The sequence below is a fragment of the Falco rusticolus genome, chromosome Z (genome assembly GCF_015220075.1).
Source record: "Falco rusticolus isolate bFalRus1 chromosome Z, bFalRus1.pri, whole genome shotgun sequence".
Taxonomy (NCBI): Eukaryota; Metazoa; Chordata; class Aves; order Falconiformes; family Falconidae; genus Falco; species Falco rusticolus.
The window spans coordinates 28,084,729-28,101,347 of NC_051210.1; the positions used below are offsets into that span (position 1 = coordinate 28,084,729).

At 38.7% G+C, this 16,619-nt stretch overlaps 1 protein-coding gene across 1 annotated transcript in view; it reads left to right on the top strand.

Moving 5' to 3' along the window:
* Positions 1 to 16,164, top strand: part of ST8SIA4 (ST8 alpha-N-acetyl-neuraminide alpha-2,8-sialyltransferase 4) — a 58,562-nt gene extending 42,398 nt beyond the window's left edge. Inside the window, exon 5 of the mRNA XM_037373548.1 lies at positions 11,367 to 16,164. Coding sequence (XP_037229445.1) covers positions 11,367 to 11,649 — 283 coding nt within the window. The 3' untranslated portion in view covers positions 11,650 to 16,164. The remainder of the gene's footprint in view (positions 1 to 11,366) is intronic.
* Positions 16,165 to 16,619: the final 455 nt, after the last annotated feature.

Here is a 16,619-nt window from a genome sequence, read left to right on the forward strand (position 1 = left end):
TACTCAGCCCCCTGAGCTGGAAGACAGGGACAAGGAGCAGAAAAGGACCTGGGAGTGTTTGTTGACAGCCGGCTGAACATGAGCCCGCAGTGTGCCCAGGTGGCCAAGAAGGCCAGTAGCATCCTGGCTCATATCTGAAATAATGTGGCCAGCAGGACCAGGGAAGTGATAGCCTGTACGTGGCCCTGGTGAAGCCACACCTCGAATCCTGTGCTCAGTTTTGGGCTCCTCACATCAAGAGGGACGTAGAGGTGCTGCAGCATGTCCAGAGAAGGGCAGCAAAGCTGGTGAAGGGTCTGGAGCACAGGTCTTAAGAGGAGCAGCTGAGGGAACTGGGGTTGTTTAGTCTGGAGGATACTCAGGGGAGACCTTACTGATTTCCACAACGACCTGAGAGGAGGCTGCAGGCAGGTGGGGATTGGTCTCTTCTCCCAGTTAACAAACAGCAGGATGAGAGGAAACAGCCTCGAGTTATGCCAAGGGAGGTGTAGATTGGATATTAGGAAAAAATTCTTTACTGAAAGGATGGTGAAGCAGTGGAACAGGCTGCTCAGGGAAGTGGTGGGATCACCATCCCTGAAGGTGTTTAAAGAAATGCGTAGATGCAGTGCCTAGGTGCTTGACAAAGCATGTAAGTTCAAGATTAACATGAACATGTAGTTATGTTGTTTTACATATTATTCCAATTACATGGGTGTGTATTTTTTCAACTGAAACTAAAATTCAAAATTACTTATATTTCAGATATAACAGAAGTTAATCTGTACAATTTGCATCATATAATAGATATTTAATAGTCATGCAGTGGGAAAATTATCATTTTCTATTTATTAGAGGATTTGTTGTTACTATGCAGGACTTGAGTCAAATTTATTTTATGGCTGTGTATCTTTGCTGACTGAAGCCATTATGAAGGTTTACTGTCAAGAGCCTACTTCAGTAGCCTTTCAGAGGCTTGAATAGCTACTCTAAGACATAAATAAAGGCTCTTTCAGGAACAAATATGGCTGGTAGAAAGCAGACTGCTTATTTATCCCTGCCCGGCCTCTGCCTGTTAATACTGCCCCTGTGGGCCAGGTGAGATCAGACACTCTTGGGTTCTGATTTCTCAGGTTTAGCTCCAGCAGTAGTAGGTGAGGTCCCAGTGTAGGCTTGTGTCTCCACCCTTCAGCTGGAGTCTGACCTCTGGTATCAACCCTGCTGATGCCACAGACCAAATTTCTGCTTAGGAAACCAGCCTGCCATCACAGTTGGTCTGGATCAGCCACTCCGTCCATGAAATGTGCCAGCAGCAGGGAGCTGCCGTGCTGTCTCATGCCACCTTTGAAAGGGAAAGGAGCCCCAGAAGATGAACGGAGAGGATAGGATGGTTTCCCAGCAATTATCACTGCTCGGGGCAGAGCTTTTCCATTAGCAGAGGGACAGAGTTCTGCTTCAAAAACAGGCACAGCATGATTGTGAGTCAAAATACAAGTTTAGCTTGCATCTTGAAACTGAACATCTCAGTGAAGTAAAATACCTGTCTTCTATGACTTGTCTTCTCATTTTGCAGTTAGGAAATGCCGTTTTTTCTATACACTACACATTTTCTTTTGTCTGTCATTTTTCCATACTTTCACTCTCTCTTTTGCCTTATTTCTCCCACCTGTACATATGTTTCTGTGTGTGAAAGAGTTTGGTAGGTTGTCTTATTTTACTGAATAGAAAATCAGTTGTGAAGGCAAAGGTAGTTAAAACCCATAAAATATTCTTGTGCCATTTCCAATCTGATGGTGATTTCTATCTTCCTCCAATCCATCTCCTTGCTTCCTTGCTTCAAAATCTTTATGTATGAAAAAAGAGTTCATAGGCTTAGCTGGTCTTAACTTTAGCAAGTTGTGTTTCCTAATTCGCTGTTAATAGAAGGGCAATGTTATGCTATATTTTGATACTTCTTTATCTTTAGCAGATCTTCTTCCTATTGAGGTGATTTTCCAAAAGTTTATTAAAGCAGCTTTTGGAGCAGATCATGCTAGAGCAATGGTGCAAAGCAGAATAGTCTCCTACAGCAGGGAAACTGAACCGTTTTATTTTAAGATAGGCGAAAGTGAGCTATAACATATTCTAAATTATTTTGCCATAGCCGGTAAGGACTGTGCTTACACTGGTTAAAATTCTCTGTGGTAGCACTGACACTGAATTACAGCCTGCTGGCCATGCTTTGATTTAGCTGTGGTAGTGCAAGGTATGTAACGTGACTCTGTTCACCGCTGGTATCACTGATCTTTTCTTTCTCTTTCTAAGGAAGATTGCCAGGCAGAGTCCAGTCTCTTTGAGTGGTCCTTGAAATGTGCTTTTTAAGCAAGCATTTGAATTTACTTGACGGTGTAATTTACAGGGTAAAGGAAGGAAACCCCAAACAAACAAAAAAACCCACAACCCTTAACACTGAAGTAGTGAATTAAGTTTGCTAAAAAGCAAATGACAATTTTGAGGAGTTTCAGCTCTTCGTAAAGTACATTATTCCTTTTAAGTCAATGGATTTTGTGTATGCCATTTCAAAATATTGTACATTGAAAACTGTGAAGTAGATCTTAGTGCAAATACTCAACAGTGTTTCTGTGCTGGCTGTCACACTCTGTTATTGTTCCTTCTTTAATACTTTCACACTCTAGATTCCTTGTGCAGCCTCCTGCCCAAGGCATATCTCAGTAAGAAAAGGATGAGTATTGCATGTTTAATTAATACATTTACATAAATTGAGGGGGCCAGTTGAAGGGTTGTTCATATCGTTAATGTGATTAATCCCACTGAAGACACAAAAGCACAAGCAAATTCTTTATTCTCTCTGAGTTTGAGTAAGGTATTTGAGCTAACACCTTCTTGAGAAAGCAGATGCTGACTCAGAAGGTGGAAGTGGCTAGTTTAAGTAGATTCCTGTCTAGGCTGTGGTCTTATGTGTGCCAGGTACCAGCACAGAGGCTTAGAAGAAAAGTTAGAAACAGAGGAAATGTCAAGTGTTTACCCTGTGATATGTGCTCCCATGGCCAGCTGCTTATCAAACCCAAGAGAAGGAGCTTCATCTGCACCGCTGTGTTTGTGAACTTCAACAATTTGTATCTTTTTATTCAGTTGGCTGTTGTCATCGTAAACCTCCTGTTGCAAGTAGTTCCACTGTTCAATGGTGTGTTGTATAATAAAGTACTTTCATCTGTTTATTTTAGACCTGCCACTGAGTAACTCCAATAGGTCCATAGTTTTTATGTTACAGTGCTTCTGTTAAAGTAGTTATTAAGTCCCTGTTTGCTTTCTTTACACACTACATAATTTTGGAGCTTTCTGGCATACACGCTCTTAGTTGTCTTTTGCAAGCTATGAATTTACTCTGTCCTCATACAGAAGGTACTTCATTCTTCTGATAGCCAATGTTGCTTTACTCTGTGTCTTATCCTGTATTTTTTTGAATGTAGTCAAGACAGTATACATCCTCTAGCTTCTCCCACTGACACACTCTTGAGTAACACTGAAATGTTTTGTCTTTGTTCTCATAATCTTTTCCCCCTATCTTCTTATTAATGCTAATACTTCAACCTTTCAAATACCATATAGGATTTAACAGAAAGCTCTTTCAAAAAATACTCTTGCCTTGTAATAGCTGTTGAAGGAACAGATTTTCAGTGACTGGCAAATGTGTATGAGTGGGTTTACTTTGAGATCAGCTTGCCACTCAGTTCTTGGTATATAATCTTCTGGAGCTGTTCAGGATTATAACTTAAATGTTTCTTCAGAGTCAGGCCTGTTGAAGAGATGTGAGTTAAAACTCCATTGAAATATACACAACCAGATTCTAATCTCATTTATACTTGGAAATTCTATGGAATTTGTAGATACAGCAAATAAAGAAGTTAGGTATGCTAAATTATCTGATATTTTAATGTAGCTCATCATAGAAGGTTTTCCTTGTCTGAGACGACACATAAGATTTTGAGTACAGCCTTGGGAAAGCACATCTCTGTTTTAATCTGGTGAGAAGTCATCTATTCCACAGTAGCAGAGCAGATGACTGTCACTGGAATTCCCCAGTATCCATTTAATGTAATAATGATCAGCATCCATTGTTGCATTAGTCATTGTAATAGAGTCCTGTCAGAAGATCATTTTAACATCAACTATTTTAAAAACAGATGTCTATGTTTTTATATGTTTATTTTAATTTAATTTTTGTCAGTTCAGCTGCAAGAAGTCATTATCTGGTAGCAACTTTCTATTCAATTAACATTTCTTCTGCAATCATGTTGATAGTACATTCAAATTTTATAAATGTAAAGGTTTCCTGCTAGATATAGGTGAAAGTCTTGTTATTTTGATTGTAGGTTAAACCATAGGTGATATTTTGACCTGGGAGGAACAGGTTCAGTATTTTTTAAAGGCCAAAATACTGAGGTTTTGTAAACAGTAAGACAAATGTAAATATCAAAGCAATCTTTTAACAGTGATTGTGGATGCAAAAAAGTTGGTATATCTCATATTCATCAGAGCAGACTTTTACATCTTTAATTGCTTTTTGTACAGTTTTCAAGTATTGAAGGATAGGAGTATGAGTAGAAAAATACCTTCTTAGTTTCTTTAATTTTTCTAGATCTTTACAAATCACATCAATTTACTGCTGATAGTAGCCTTAAGACCAATGTACAGTACACCTGATTCATAACTTGTACTGCATTGTAACTGTTTCAGAACCCTGAAAGAATCTGTTGTAACTATTGAAGTGTTTTATTAGTGACTGGGAGCAGTCGTTTTGCTAGAAGGTTACTCCTGATGGAAGAAGGAATGTTTTATATTATATTCTGCTCACACTCTGTTCTTCATTCGGTTTCACTTTATTTCAGATTTCTTTCATGCAAGGTTGACTTAAATAGTTTGAGGTCAGGAGATGTTAAGAAAAGATGAACACCTGTGGGGACTGAAGGACACAATAAAATGTTAAAAAATCCCACCAGAAATATACTTAGATGTATATGTAGAAAGCTCAAGTAGACTGAGAGTTAGTTGCCATCAACAGAAACAAACTCTTTAATTCTTAGTCTCCCAATGTCATGCCATTGATTCTGATGGAGGTACAGCAAGTGTGGGACTGGAGGTTCCTGGCAAAGAACTTTTCCAGTTTCTCCATCAATTTACTTGGAGTGGAAAGCCTTCTTGCAGCTCCTGGGATGTCAAGAACTTGCATGCAAATACCTCAGATTAGAAACATGTTACAATAAAGGTATCTGTAGTTTGCCCTGTTGACTCATTTGCAGTTTGCAAACAGTTCTAACCTCCACATGCATCTCTGAAGAGTTTTTGCCAGCCTTTGCAGGCAATTTTCTGCATAACTTAGACTTCCTGATCGTTAGATTGTATCTTCCCCCATCTCAAATCAGTCAGGCTTATTTTGTATTTTCACTCTTACTCTCTACTTTCCACCTGTGGTATGTGCAGCTTTCTGTTGGTGGAGAACTACTAGTGGCTACTGATGATAGTTTTCAAACCAGTTTTTCTCCTAGATAGTAGGAAACTGAAATATTTTACAAAGACGCCATGGGTTTTAGCTTGCTTGTAGTGGTACAAAAATTAGCTTCCACCAGAAAATGTTACAATCTTTGTTTCTAACAGTAGCAATTAGAATCTGTTGTCGGTGTGAATAGGAACAGAACACGATTTTACCTGCCAAAGATAAGCTTCTTTTAAAATGGACTTGCTTTGTGAAGAGACAGTTGTACACTTCTACTAAGTTTAGCTGGTAAAATAACTGAGCATTTTATAAACATCCTAACACTTTGTGAGGAGAGAGCACAGGGTGGCATACACCTCAGCGGTAGCAAGGCTTTCAGCACTGTCTCCTACAGTATTCTTGTATCCAGGTTGGGATGTTGTCATCTGGATGACTGGACAACTAGAGGGGTCATAGTCTAGCTGGATGATTGGGTGGATGCATAGGCCAACAGAAGCCTGATGTAATTCAGCAAGGACACATGTGGAGTCCCACACCTGGAAAGGGTTGACCCTTGCAGCAGTGCAGGCTGGGGGCTGACTAAGGAGCTGGGGTCAGCTCTGTTGGATGGAACCTGGGCATCTTGGCAGGCAGCAAAAGCACAAGCCATCAGTGCTCCTTGGTAGCAAAAGGCCAAAAATATCTGGGGCTGTATTGACAAAAGCATAGCCGGTCACGTGAGGAAAGTGATTTCCGCACCAGTCCTGCCACCCCCTTTACTCAGCAGTTGTTAGACCACATCTGGAGTACTGTGCCCTGTTTTGGCCCCCCCAGTACAGGAAGGATCATGGCCAGCTGCAGCAAGTTGATCTGGGGGCTGCAGAGGTAGCTGGGTTGCAGTGTGGGCCCTGTCAGCAGTGGCTGAGGGAACCTGCTCTGAGAAGGAGGTTGGGCTACAGATCTGCTGATGTCCCTTTAAACTTGAATGATCCTGTGATTCTCATAAAACTCACCACTGAGTTGTATAGCTTTTATACCCATGTCTCAATTTAAAATAAAATTATTTTATCTAACAAAGAAGTCTTTCTCTTTTACCCTAGTTTTTATTATTATCTTGGTAAAAATAAAGACGATTGCATTTATACATACAGAATATTAAAACATTCAAGTCTTTTTACTTATGCTGTGGAACTACCTGTAAGCCTTACATTTCAGTAAGATAATACCATTAAAAAGGAAGGAAAAAACCATTTTCTTTATGCCTAAAACATCAAAAAGTATTAAAATAACACTGGCACAAATCCATTATGAACAGTACTTATCTCCAGTCTTAACAGAAATACTGAAATATGTCTTTGATTATTTTCACTTTTATATGTAACTTACGGTGAAACATGCACTGTTCCAAATTCTAAAATCACGTGAAATATCTTTGAAGTGTGTACGCCCAGTAAAAAAAGAAAGGATTGTGGAAAAGAGATCTATATTGGACTGGCTGAAAGAGAAGGTCTAAGGTGTGTGGCCATGACTTACTACATAATATGTCTGAGGCAGGTAAAAAGGTTTTGGGGACAAAAATGCTTGGATTTGGGATGAGGAGCTGACGTGAAAATAGACAGGATGATATCAGAAGAAAGGAGTAGCAGCAGAAGGGCATCATTAGAAGAACCAGTACCTGCTTGAGCATACCTTCTTTTCATGAAAGAGAGAGTTTTAGTGGCCCCTTGCTATCAGCAGGGTGTCTTTTAGTCTTACAGTGCATTGTGCTGGTTTTGGTTACCTGTTACAAACCTGAGAATTAAATGTAATTTTATAAAAATTGCATACATGAACCTGTCTACATTAACTAAGTACTGTACTGGCCTTCCTTTCATTTCAGATAGTTCAACATACTCTGTTTTTGCATGCTTTTTTTTCATGTTTAGTGATGCTGAATTTTTTCCTTACCACTGGAGGATTTTTGCCTTCTGAGTATTAAGCTGAAGGTAATATATTACCAGTGTCTTCACTAAGTTACCATCAGTCATGTAATTAAAAGTAATATGAAGTGAGATTTCAAGCCACGCAACTTCAAGTTACCAACGTTACGGAAATGAATTGTGTTAACATGTTGGCACATTGGGTAAATCCAGTGGTCTGTTTCGCAGCGTGGCCCCACAAGAGTTGGTTTAGCACTGCTGCCAAGAGAACAAGTGACTGAAGCACTGTACTGGTCCACTGTGTGGCCACAGCCTTCCACTTAAGGGCTTAATAGTCATGCTTATTAAGTAGCAGACTTCATTTTCTAACACGGCAAGATGCACCTATTCCTTTGTCAGTTAAACTTACTTCTCTATCCAGTCTGAAAATCAGGAATTGGTATGGGTGAAGATCTAGAGATTAGTTATGAGAAACCAGAGATTCCCTTTTAGATGTCTGTGAAGTTGCTTCCCTCACATTGTAATCTTAGACAGAAAATGAGCGCATCCCAGACAAACAGGTAAGAATGGTATCTTTAGGCTTAAAACTGAAGCTATAACAAAACTTCAGAAACTGAAAGCAGGTGCAAAAATGGTCATTGGTTGCAACATTTACAGCATCAGTCTATCTAAAAATCAGCCTTAGCTAAGTTTCATATTAGAGTAGCTACTTGAGTGATTAAGAAGATCATGTATGTGTTTTAGCCCAAATCACAAAGACTTGTTACACCACACAAAGAGGACTATCAATTCAATCAGAGGCTAGGAGCCAGAGATTTGCAGAGATCAGATGGTCTGCAGGAAGCTTCAGCCTGGAGCACTGAATGTGTCTTAACTGTTTCATTCATTGCATTACTTGTGTTTTTTCATCTGAAATAGAATTGATCCCAAGTTGCAAAAATTTTATAGGAAGCACAGCAAGTACTATATTTTGAGTACAGAATTTGGATATTTTTTTCATCTTTAAGAGAAACCAAACAGTTAAACTTCTGTTTTGTGTGATATCTGAATATGACAAGCAGAAGAAAAGATTTGTGTTTATGTTCTGAAATTGTGAGACTCTTCATTACATCTTGCTCGTTCATTACATACTTAATCTTCTATAGAAACTCTTACGTAAGAAGATGTAGTGTCCTTTTCAGATATTTTAGAGCTGCTTATTTACTATTCATTTCACTCTGTGCCTTGATCATCCTATCCCCGGAATGATAAAATTCAGCTGGGATGGTAGTTGTGTCCTGTCCCTGTAGTACCAGATGCATTAGGTTTGGTTGCTGTTTGGCTAGAGACGCTCATGTAGATGACTGACTGTGTGTGATTATAGCCAGTACCAACTTTTGAAGAGACAAATACCAGTTTCTAGAAAAAAAAATTAGCTTTCATGTTTAATCTGTTTCGCTGTATCTATGTTATGAAGTACTAAAAGTGGTCAGGTTTGTTTCTTCAGTAACTTCTTTATAAGCAAACATTTTTTAAAAAATCTTCTGGAATTGGAGTCTCTCCTTTGGCTTGTCTTGTTTTAAAATGTTGTAGTTTCTCAGAGTAGGAAGCAGACTACTTAGAAACTTATCTCGGAAACCTCTGTCTGAAAACTCAGGTTTATGAAAACAATGAAAAAGTTATATGAAATACGTTTGCCATTTGTACATGTAACCATTCCTGATTGCATTTGCTTCTTAAATATGCTTTTTACCATGCTATTTTTACAGCCAAACAAAAATCTGAGTCATTCCCTTGGTTGGCTTTGGAGAAGCAATCACCCAGCCTAGAACTCCTTCCTGTTTGCAGAGTCCTTCAGCTTTCAAAAAGGAAACTGAGTACAATGCAAAAAAAAAAAAAAAAAAATCTTTCACATGCATATATCTGTGATTCAAAAACATGAGCCTTTAGGCCCTGTAGTTTTGGCAAGGAGTGAAACTGTGTCATGGTTTAACCCTGGCCAGCAACCCAGCACCACGCAGCCAGTTGCCCACTCCCCCTCATTCAGAGGGATGGGGAGGAGAATTGGAAAGGAATGTAAAACTCAAGGGTTCAGATAAGAACAATTTAATAATTTAAACAGAATAAAGAGGTAAAGACCAACAATAATAACAATAATAATATACTAACAATAATAACAATAACAAAATGGAAAGGTGGGGAAAAAAGGGTAAAGCAAAAGCCGCGCATGCAAGCAAAGCAAAACAAGGAATTCATTCACCGCTTCCCATGGGCAGGCAGGTGCTCAGCCATCCCCAGGGAACAGGACTCCATCACGCATAATGGCTATTTGGGAAGACAAAAGCTATAATGCCAAATGTCTCCCCCCTTCCCCCTTCTTCCCCCAGTTTATATACTCAGCATGATGTCATATGGTATGGAATACCTCTTTGGCTAGCTTGTGTCACCTGTCCTGGCTGCGTCTCCTCCCAATTTTCTGTGCCCCCCCAGCCCTCTTGCTGGCAGGGCCCAAGGAACTGAAAAGTCCTTGATTTAGTATAAACATCACCCAGCAACAACTAAAACATCAGTGTCCTACCAACACTGTTCTCACATCCGAGCCAAAACACAACACAGCACTAGCTACTAAGAAGAAAATTGACTCTCTCCCGGCTGAAACCAAGACAAACTGAAAAGGCCAGTTTCAATGGGATGCTCATGTTTAATGTTGCACAGCATCTGACGCTTTTAAGATGTTTTAAGTTTTAAAAGACGTGGGTTTGCTATCCTGCCTCATAGTGAGGGGTGGGGTTTTCCTTCTGGTACACCACTAAATGCCATTGAAGAAATCTGGTTTTATTGTAACTCTGTTTAACACAAGGCTAACTCTGATCTGATGAGGCTTACCTGCCTTGACTTCATGTCTAGGCTATGGTAGAAACAATTCACAGACTATCACGGACAAAGAATATAGTAGTACAGTGCAGTGATTTGGGTTTGTGTGGTAACGCTATGTAATGATTTGCTTACCTCCCTTACTTGCCAGCCACCTCTTCCCCCAGTTTGACCAGTAGAATGACTAGGTTTAAGTTTCTAAATACCCCTTTTTATTTCTATAAAGTACTAACAATCTTTCCGTTGAATCAGGCTTGGCAGAAGTGTTTTACCAGTAACAGGCTCACACCGTTTTAATGAAATTTTGATTTTAAGGAATGACTATGCAAAACAATGTTGTTGGCAGATTTTGAAGGTACCAATGTGAGCTATGTGCTGGAATTCAGTTCCCATGTTCCTTCTGCACCTATCCACCATTTGCCTCTTTGAAAAAAACCTCTGCAGCTTCTAAACCCAACTGATTCAGGAAAACTGTCCCATAGCTTCAGTTGGATTTGTGAACTGTTGAGTACAAAGCAAAACCTTTCTAAAATTATTAACGTAAGATTTTGCTTGTGTGGAGACTGCTGTTAGCAACCAGGAAGCTTTAAGTACTTAATCACAAGCAAAGTAATTAAATCTTCACTTCTGTTTACTTCTGAAAATTACATTCTTAATGTGTTGTGTTTATTACTTATATTTACTTTCTCTTTAGACAAGCAAACTGTGAAGTAATCACTAGGCCAATCAAGTATTCAGTGCAGGGCTGACTTGAGGTGAATTGGATACTGCAAGAGGTCAAAGTTTATGGCAGAAGTCTGTTCCGTGATCTGGCTGAGGAGGTTAACTGCAGTTTTCTAGCATTAGCAGGCATCGTGACTTCTTGTTAGGGTTAAAGCCTGATCTAAGAACGTTAGTTGGCCAGCTTTTCTTCACTACTGTGTGTGTTTCACTTTTCTTCTAGGTGGAATAAAGGTGTGTTAAAACAGTTCATATTTTTACTGTATTTAAACATAATTTATTACCTTAGTTTAGAAGGAAGAAGGAAATTTTCCTTTTTTATAGTGTTAAAATGAATGGCATAATAGATAAAATTAAGTTTCAGGATTTATTTGCATCAAGTTGTATGAGAGTTTCTTAATGTATTTTTTCTTTCTTTGCAGCTATTGGCTGACAAACAAGGTTCACATTAAACGACCCAGCACTGGTCTCCTTATGTATACACTTGCCACCAGATTTTGTGATGAAATTCACCTGTATGGATTTTGGCCATTCCCAAAGGATTTACATGGAAAGCCAGTGAAGTATCATTATTATGATGATCTGAAGTATCGGTACTTTTCTAATGCCAGTCCTCATAGGATGCCATTAGAGTTTAAAACGTTGTATGTATTACATAACAGGGGAGCACTTAAACTAACAACAGGGAAATGCGTACAGCAATAAAGCACATGTAAAGTACAATAAGAAGTACAGAACACACACTTCATCATAAAGATGTTGTGGAATGGCAATGGGATCCCAGTGAGGATATGTTTCGATACCCACTAAGCCATCGGAAAAAGGAATTTTATTAGAAGTACATAACCAGCTATTATACCTGTAAAGTGCTATATAACAAGAGATCTTGACTGCAAGGGTTCAAGTAAGTGCCACTTTCACTAAGAACAAAGCTTGAATGTATACTCAGTAGTGTTTACAGGATCCAGTGACACATTCATCATGAATTAAAGAAGAAAAATACAGCCTGCTTACTGCTGACTTGCCAATGTGGTCTGACAGCCCACAGAAGTCCCCAGTGGATGGAACATTTTCTTGAGCAAATAAACCAGGCTTTGGCAGAAAAGGTCATGATGCAATTGAGTAGAGAAAGTGAAGTCCATAAGATCAAACAAATCAGTAAATGCCTTCAGTCAGAGGACCGTTTCTGATCTTGTATTATAACCTCAGCTTTTGTTGCTGTTTTTCTTATTGCTGTTCGTTGGGTTTTGTTGCTTTTAAGTGTTGGAGCCCTTAAAGGATTTTGAGGATGTTATGAGTAATTAATAGTGTATATCTTACGGAATTGTCTTAGGAAAAAAAATCATAAGGGTGGGAGGGTGAAGGGAAACATCAAATATTTCATCAATTATTATTGTGTTGTGTCCTGCTGTCACACAACCCTTAATGACCCAATCATTTTTCTAGCTACCACTGTTAATACCACTACATGGAACCACTCAGACATCATTTTGATGCATTTTTGAAGAATTTTTTTTTTTTTCTATAGAGTTCAGATTTGAAGACGTACAAGAAGGTGCCCTTATTTTTGGTACCAAAGATTACTCTTGCACACATTTTTTCCTTCCCTTGAAGAAATGGTGTAGATTTAGTATGATGTTTCTTTGCTGCTGAAGGGAACATATTCTTTATGTTATTTAAATCTTTGAATTAAGCATCTCAAAACAAAACTTCTTTACTGACTTTGCATATAGAATTTAATTCTTCAGAAAAATCTGCAGGAGTAAAGAAACTTTCATACATTCAAATACATATAGATACAATTTTTATTCCTGATTGAAAGGAAAACACAAAGTCTAAAAGAGCTCAGGTGGCATTGGAACACATCTAAAGAAAAAGAAAAAGAAAAAAAAGAAAAGACCTAGCCAATTAAATGGAAAATAAAATAACTGTAGATCAAACAGTTCTTTTAAAACTTAAATTTCTAATGGTGTTGGATGATATCTCTCTAATATACCTCTTTTGTATCAGCTGACGCGTAATTGACGGAAATAACAGATCTGCATTGTCTCACAGTGATTTCTCTAAGCATCATTCTTGTTTATCCATGAAACCAAGAATTCTTTCACTCTCTTTTTTCAGAAAAGAGAACAAGAAATTACTGGAAGGTAGGAGAGGGTGGACTGTCAATGCAGCATATACAAAGATACAAAACCTGTCTGCACATGGTATGTTCTAGTGCTGTTGGAGCAAGTGAATGAAGAACAGCACTACCATGGTTCCATCATTTTCCTGCCAGGCTAGGCTAAGGAGGAAGCATGCAGATACAATATATTGGTATTTTTGTTTTCAGCTCTACGTTAGGTCCTCATCTCTGAATATGGTATTTAGTGTTTCTATTGAATTCTGAACTAACTTAAGCAATTTCATATGTAGCACAGCACTCAAACATTTACTAGCTCAAAGTGCCATTTATTACCAATTTTTCCTCTTAAGTTCACATGTATTTCATCTGTGATTATGCAAATTTAGTAGCTAAATCACTGCCTTGCAGACAGTTTTGCCAAAACTTAATGAGAAATAGAAAGTCATTCTGCTATATCTAAGACACTGCTGTCTTCCCTTATTCACCACTCTCTCCTGCCCGGTACAGTTTACTTTGGCTTTATGCTAAGGTGTGGGGTGTGGTCCTAACATGATCACCACTGAAACCAAGGAATCACGAGGAACTAAACAGCAATACAGACTGGTATATATTTATTTTATTGTTGCTAAGCCAGAGGGTGTTATATGTGTGCTGTGTGAACTTGCAGTTTAATACAAGGTTATTTCCTTGATGAAAGGTGGGCATATTCCTATTCTTTTTGTCAGGGTTTTGCTGCTGTTGATCTTTTAAAACTTATTTCATATACATTAACAGAATGTCTGTTGAGATAAAGAATTCACATTTGCCAGTCTCACAGAAGCTCAGAGAAGCATTTGTTTAGCTTTATCTTTTCTTCTGGGAATGTCTTTTCATCCATTTAGTGTCAGGCCATCAACAAAAAGGGAATTCAAGTAGACTAAAATGTTAACTGACAGATGATTTTTTTCACTTCAAGGAAGGTTTTAATATACCAATTGATTATTTCACTCAGAGCAAAATAGACAGAGACACTCTTTGCTGTAGTAAACAAAAAAAATTACTTGTATAATTGAAAAAGTTAAAATAATGAGATGTAAATAGGAAAATAGATGAGAAAGTTTGTGTTTAGAAGTCAGCAGATGAAGAAAAATTTGCCTGAGCCTCTTTTGCAAGCTTCACATTTGATTCTCTGCAAGTGAAGTTAGCTTTAGTACACAAGCCATGGAGTCCAAATTTTTACCATATTGTGAAATCTGACAGAACGGAGTGATGCAGGGCAAGGTTTGTCTGACTTCCTTTGGCATAAAACATGACAGTAGCACCTACTTCCATGACAACAGTGTTTGGCAATACCTTCTCAAAACTGGGCCTTAACCTCATCTCCTGCAGGCTTTCTGCTTTCAGTACTGCATACTGGCACCATGAGCCATGGTCTCATGGCTTTTTATGGTCAGGATTCCTCACTAACCCATCTACCGCCTCACCTGCCTCAGCCTTATTCTGAACTGAACTGTGATGTAGTAGCGAGTGGTAGGTTTTAAACCATCCTCTGAGGCAAGTAGCAGTTGTAGTGTTTGACACTACAGGTTTTCACAAGCACTAGGAGTCATTTTACTCTGTTGCTCTTGTGTAGTATCTGTGTGCCCTAAAGCTTATGTCTGTTTTGAGTTGCTGGTTACTTTAGGGTGATCTGAGGTGGGACATACCCAGAGGTTTTCCTGTTAGTCTACATGGCCTTCGTTGTTAGCCCTCTCACTGCTGGGAAGCTATAGCAGTGGACTTACTGCAGACACCCTGACTTACCTTTCCTTTCTGCCTCCTGGCTCTGTATTACCCTGGGGCTCTTTGTGCGTTTCCATTGAGGCACCCTAGCTCCTGAATTAAAAAAACGCATCTTTTTCCCTAAGGGTGACTGGGGGCATAGCACCAAAGTCATAGTTGCTGTATAGGAATTTTATAGTGGAAAAAATTTCACCTCGTGGTCTTCACTGGGCAGGAGTCAACAGCTCAAGCCTCCGTAGCTGCCTTGGATGATTTCTGCTGTTTTATGTACATTCATACCTCCTGTCCTGCCTACGGCATAGGTCAGATAAACAGGCTTTATTATACTTACCACTTTTATCATCCAACACTATCAACAACTAATGTGAAGTAGATTGCATAAAAAGAAAAAGGATCCCTGATATTGTAATGATATCTGCCCTGGTGAGGAACAACTGAGGAATGGCCATCAGTTTAGCATTTCTCAAATTTATCCTCATATCAGTCATATCAATTGACGGCTATGGTTCCTAAATGTATGTTAAAAATAAGAACTGGGAAAGACAGCAGTGTGTATTTTTCTGAATCTTATGGCAGCTTTACATTGAACAACTTGATTTCATTCAATAATTTTATTGTAAAATGTTTATTAATGTACATGTTAATGTTTCTGAAGCAGAGAGTCCTTCATATTTCATAAAAATAATAGATAAATATATTTGATTGTTAAGTTTTCAGCTTTGGGGACAGTTTTCTCCCACAGCTCTGAGCTACTCTCCAGGTACAAGATCTACTGAACCTTTCAAACCTTGGCTGGTTTACACAATCTGATGTGTAAAAAAGACTGTACAATTCTTTTGTTAAACAATATAAGCAACCTGTGCTTGAGGTCAGCACCTTTTACCTAATTGACTGCAATTTGAAGAAAAGCAGGTGTGCATTCAGTAACTTTTTTAGTGTTTGATCCAGCAAAGTGCTGAGCACTCTTTACAGTGACTTTCCTGGGAGAGGTATGTCCAGGATTCAGATGGGGATCTAGATTAGCATATTTCAGGATATAACTCTGAAATTGCACATTATTTATTTTTAAGAGCACTGTTACTTTGTGTAGGGTAAAGCACAATTGTTCTAAATGTAGATAAAACAAAGAGCGTTTACAGAAAGCTTCATTCCTGCACAGTACTATTGCTACTGAGCATATGTAATACAATTTCTGTGGTTTAAAGTATTGATATGTATTCTGTCAGGATTGTCATGTTTGACACTGTTAATTTTATTTCAAGTACAGCTATGGGGATTGTTTCTTATTTGTATAAGTGTAAAATAAAGAAATTTTTTTTGTTTTTTTTCTGCTATATTCTGTTCCATATTCCTTTGTAACACAGTTATGATAATATTTTTCAATTGTGCGCTAGTTGTAAGGCTATGTGGAAGAGGAGTGTCTGCCTCTTTAAGGTGTCCGGTCAAGGACTTTCTCAACACAAAAGGGGGATATTAAAAAAAGGAGGAAGCCATAAACAAGAACACAAAGAAAGACACAAACCTGACGGACAAATTGTACGGGAGGCCGCGGTAAGAACCAAAACTGATGGGTCGCACTAAATGTGGAGTGCAGGTGTGTTTATTCAAATGGGGTACTAAGGAAAAGGGGGAAGCAATGAAGTATACAGAGACACAAGCCTGACAGGCAAATAATAATGGAGGCAAAGACAGGAAGCCAACCTTGTTAGTCACAGTAATTGAACAGCTATCAAGCAACTGCAGGCCAAGGGGACTTTGAACTGATGAGGATGCACACCTGAGGGTCCAG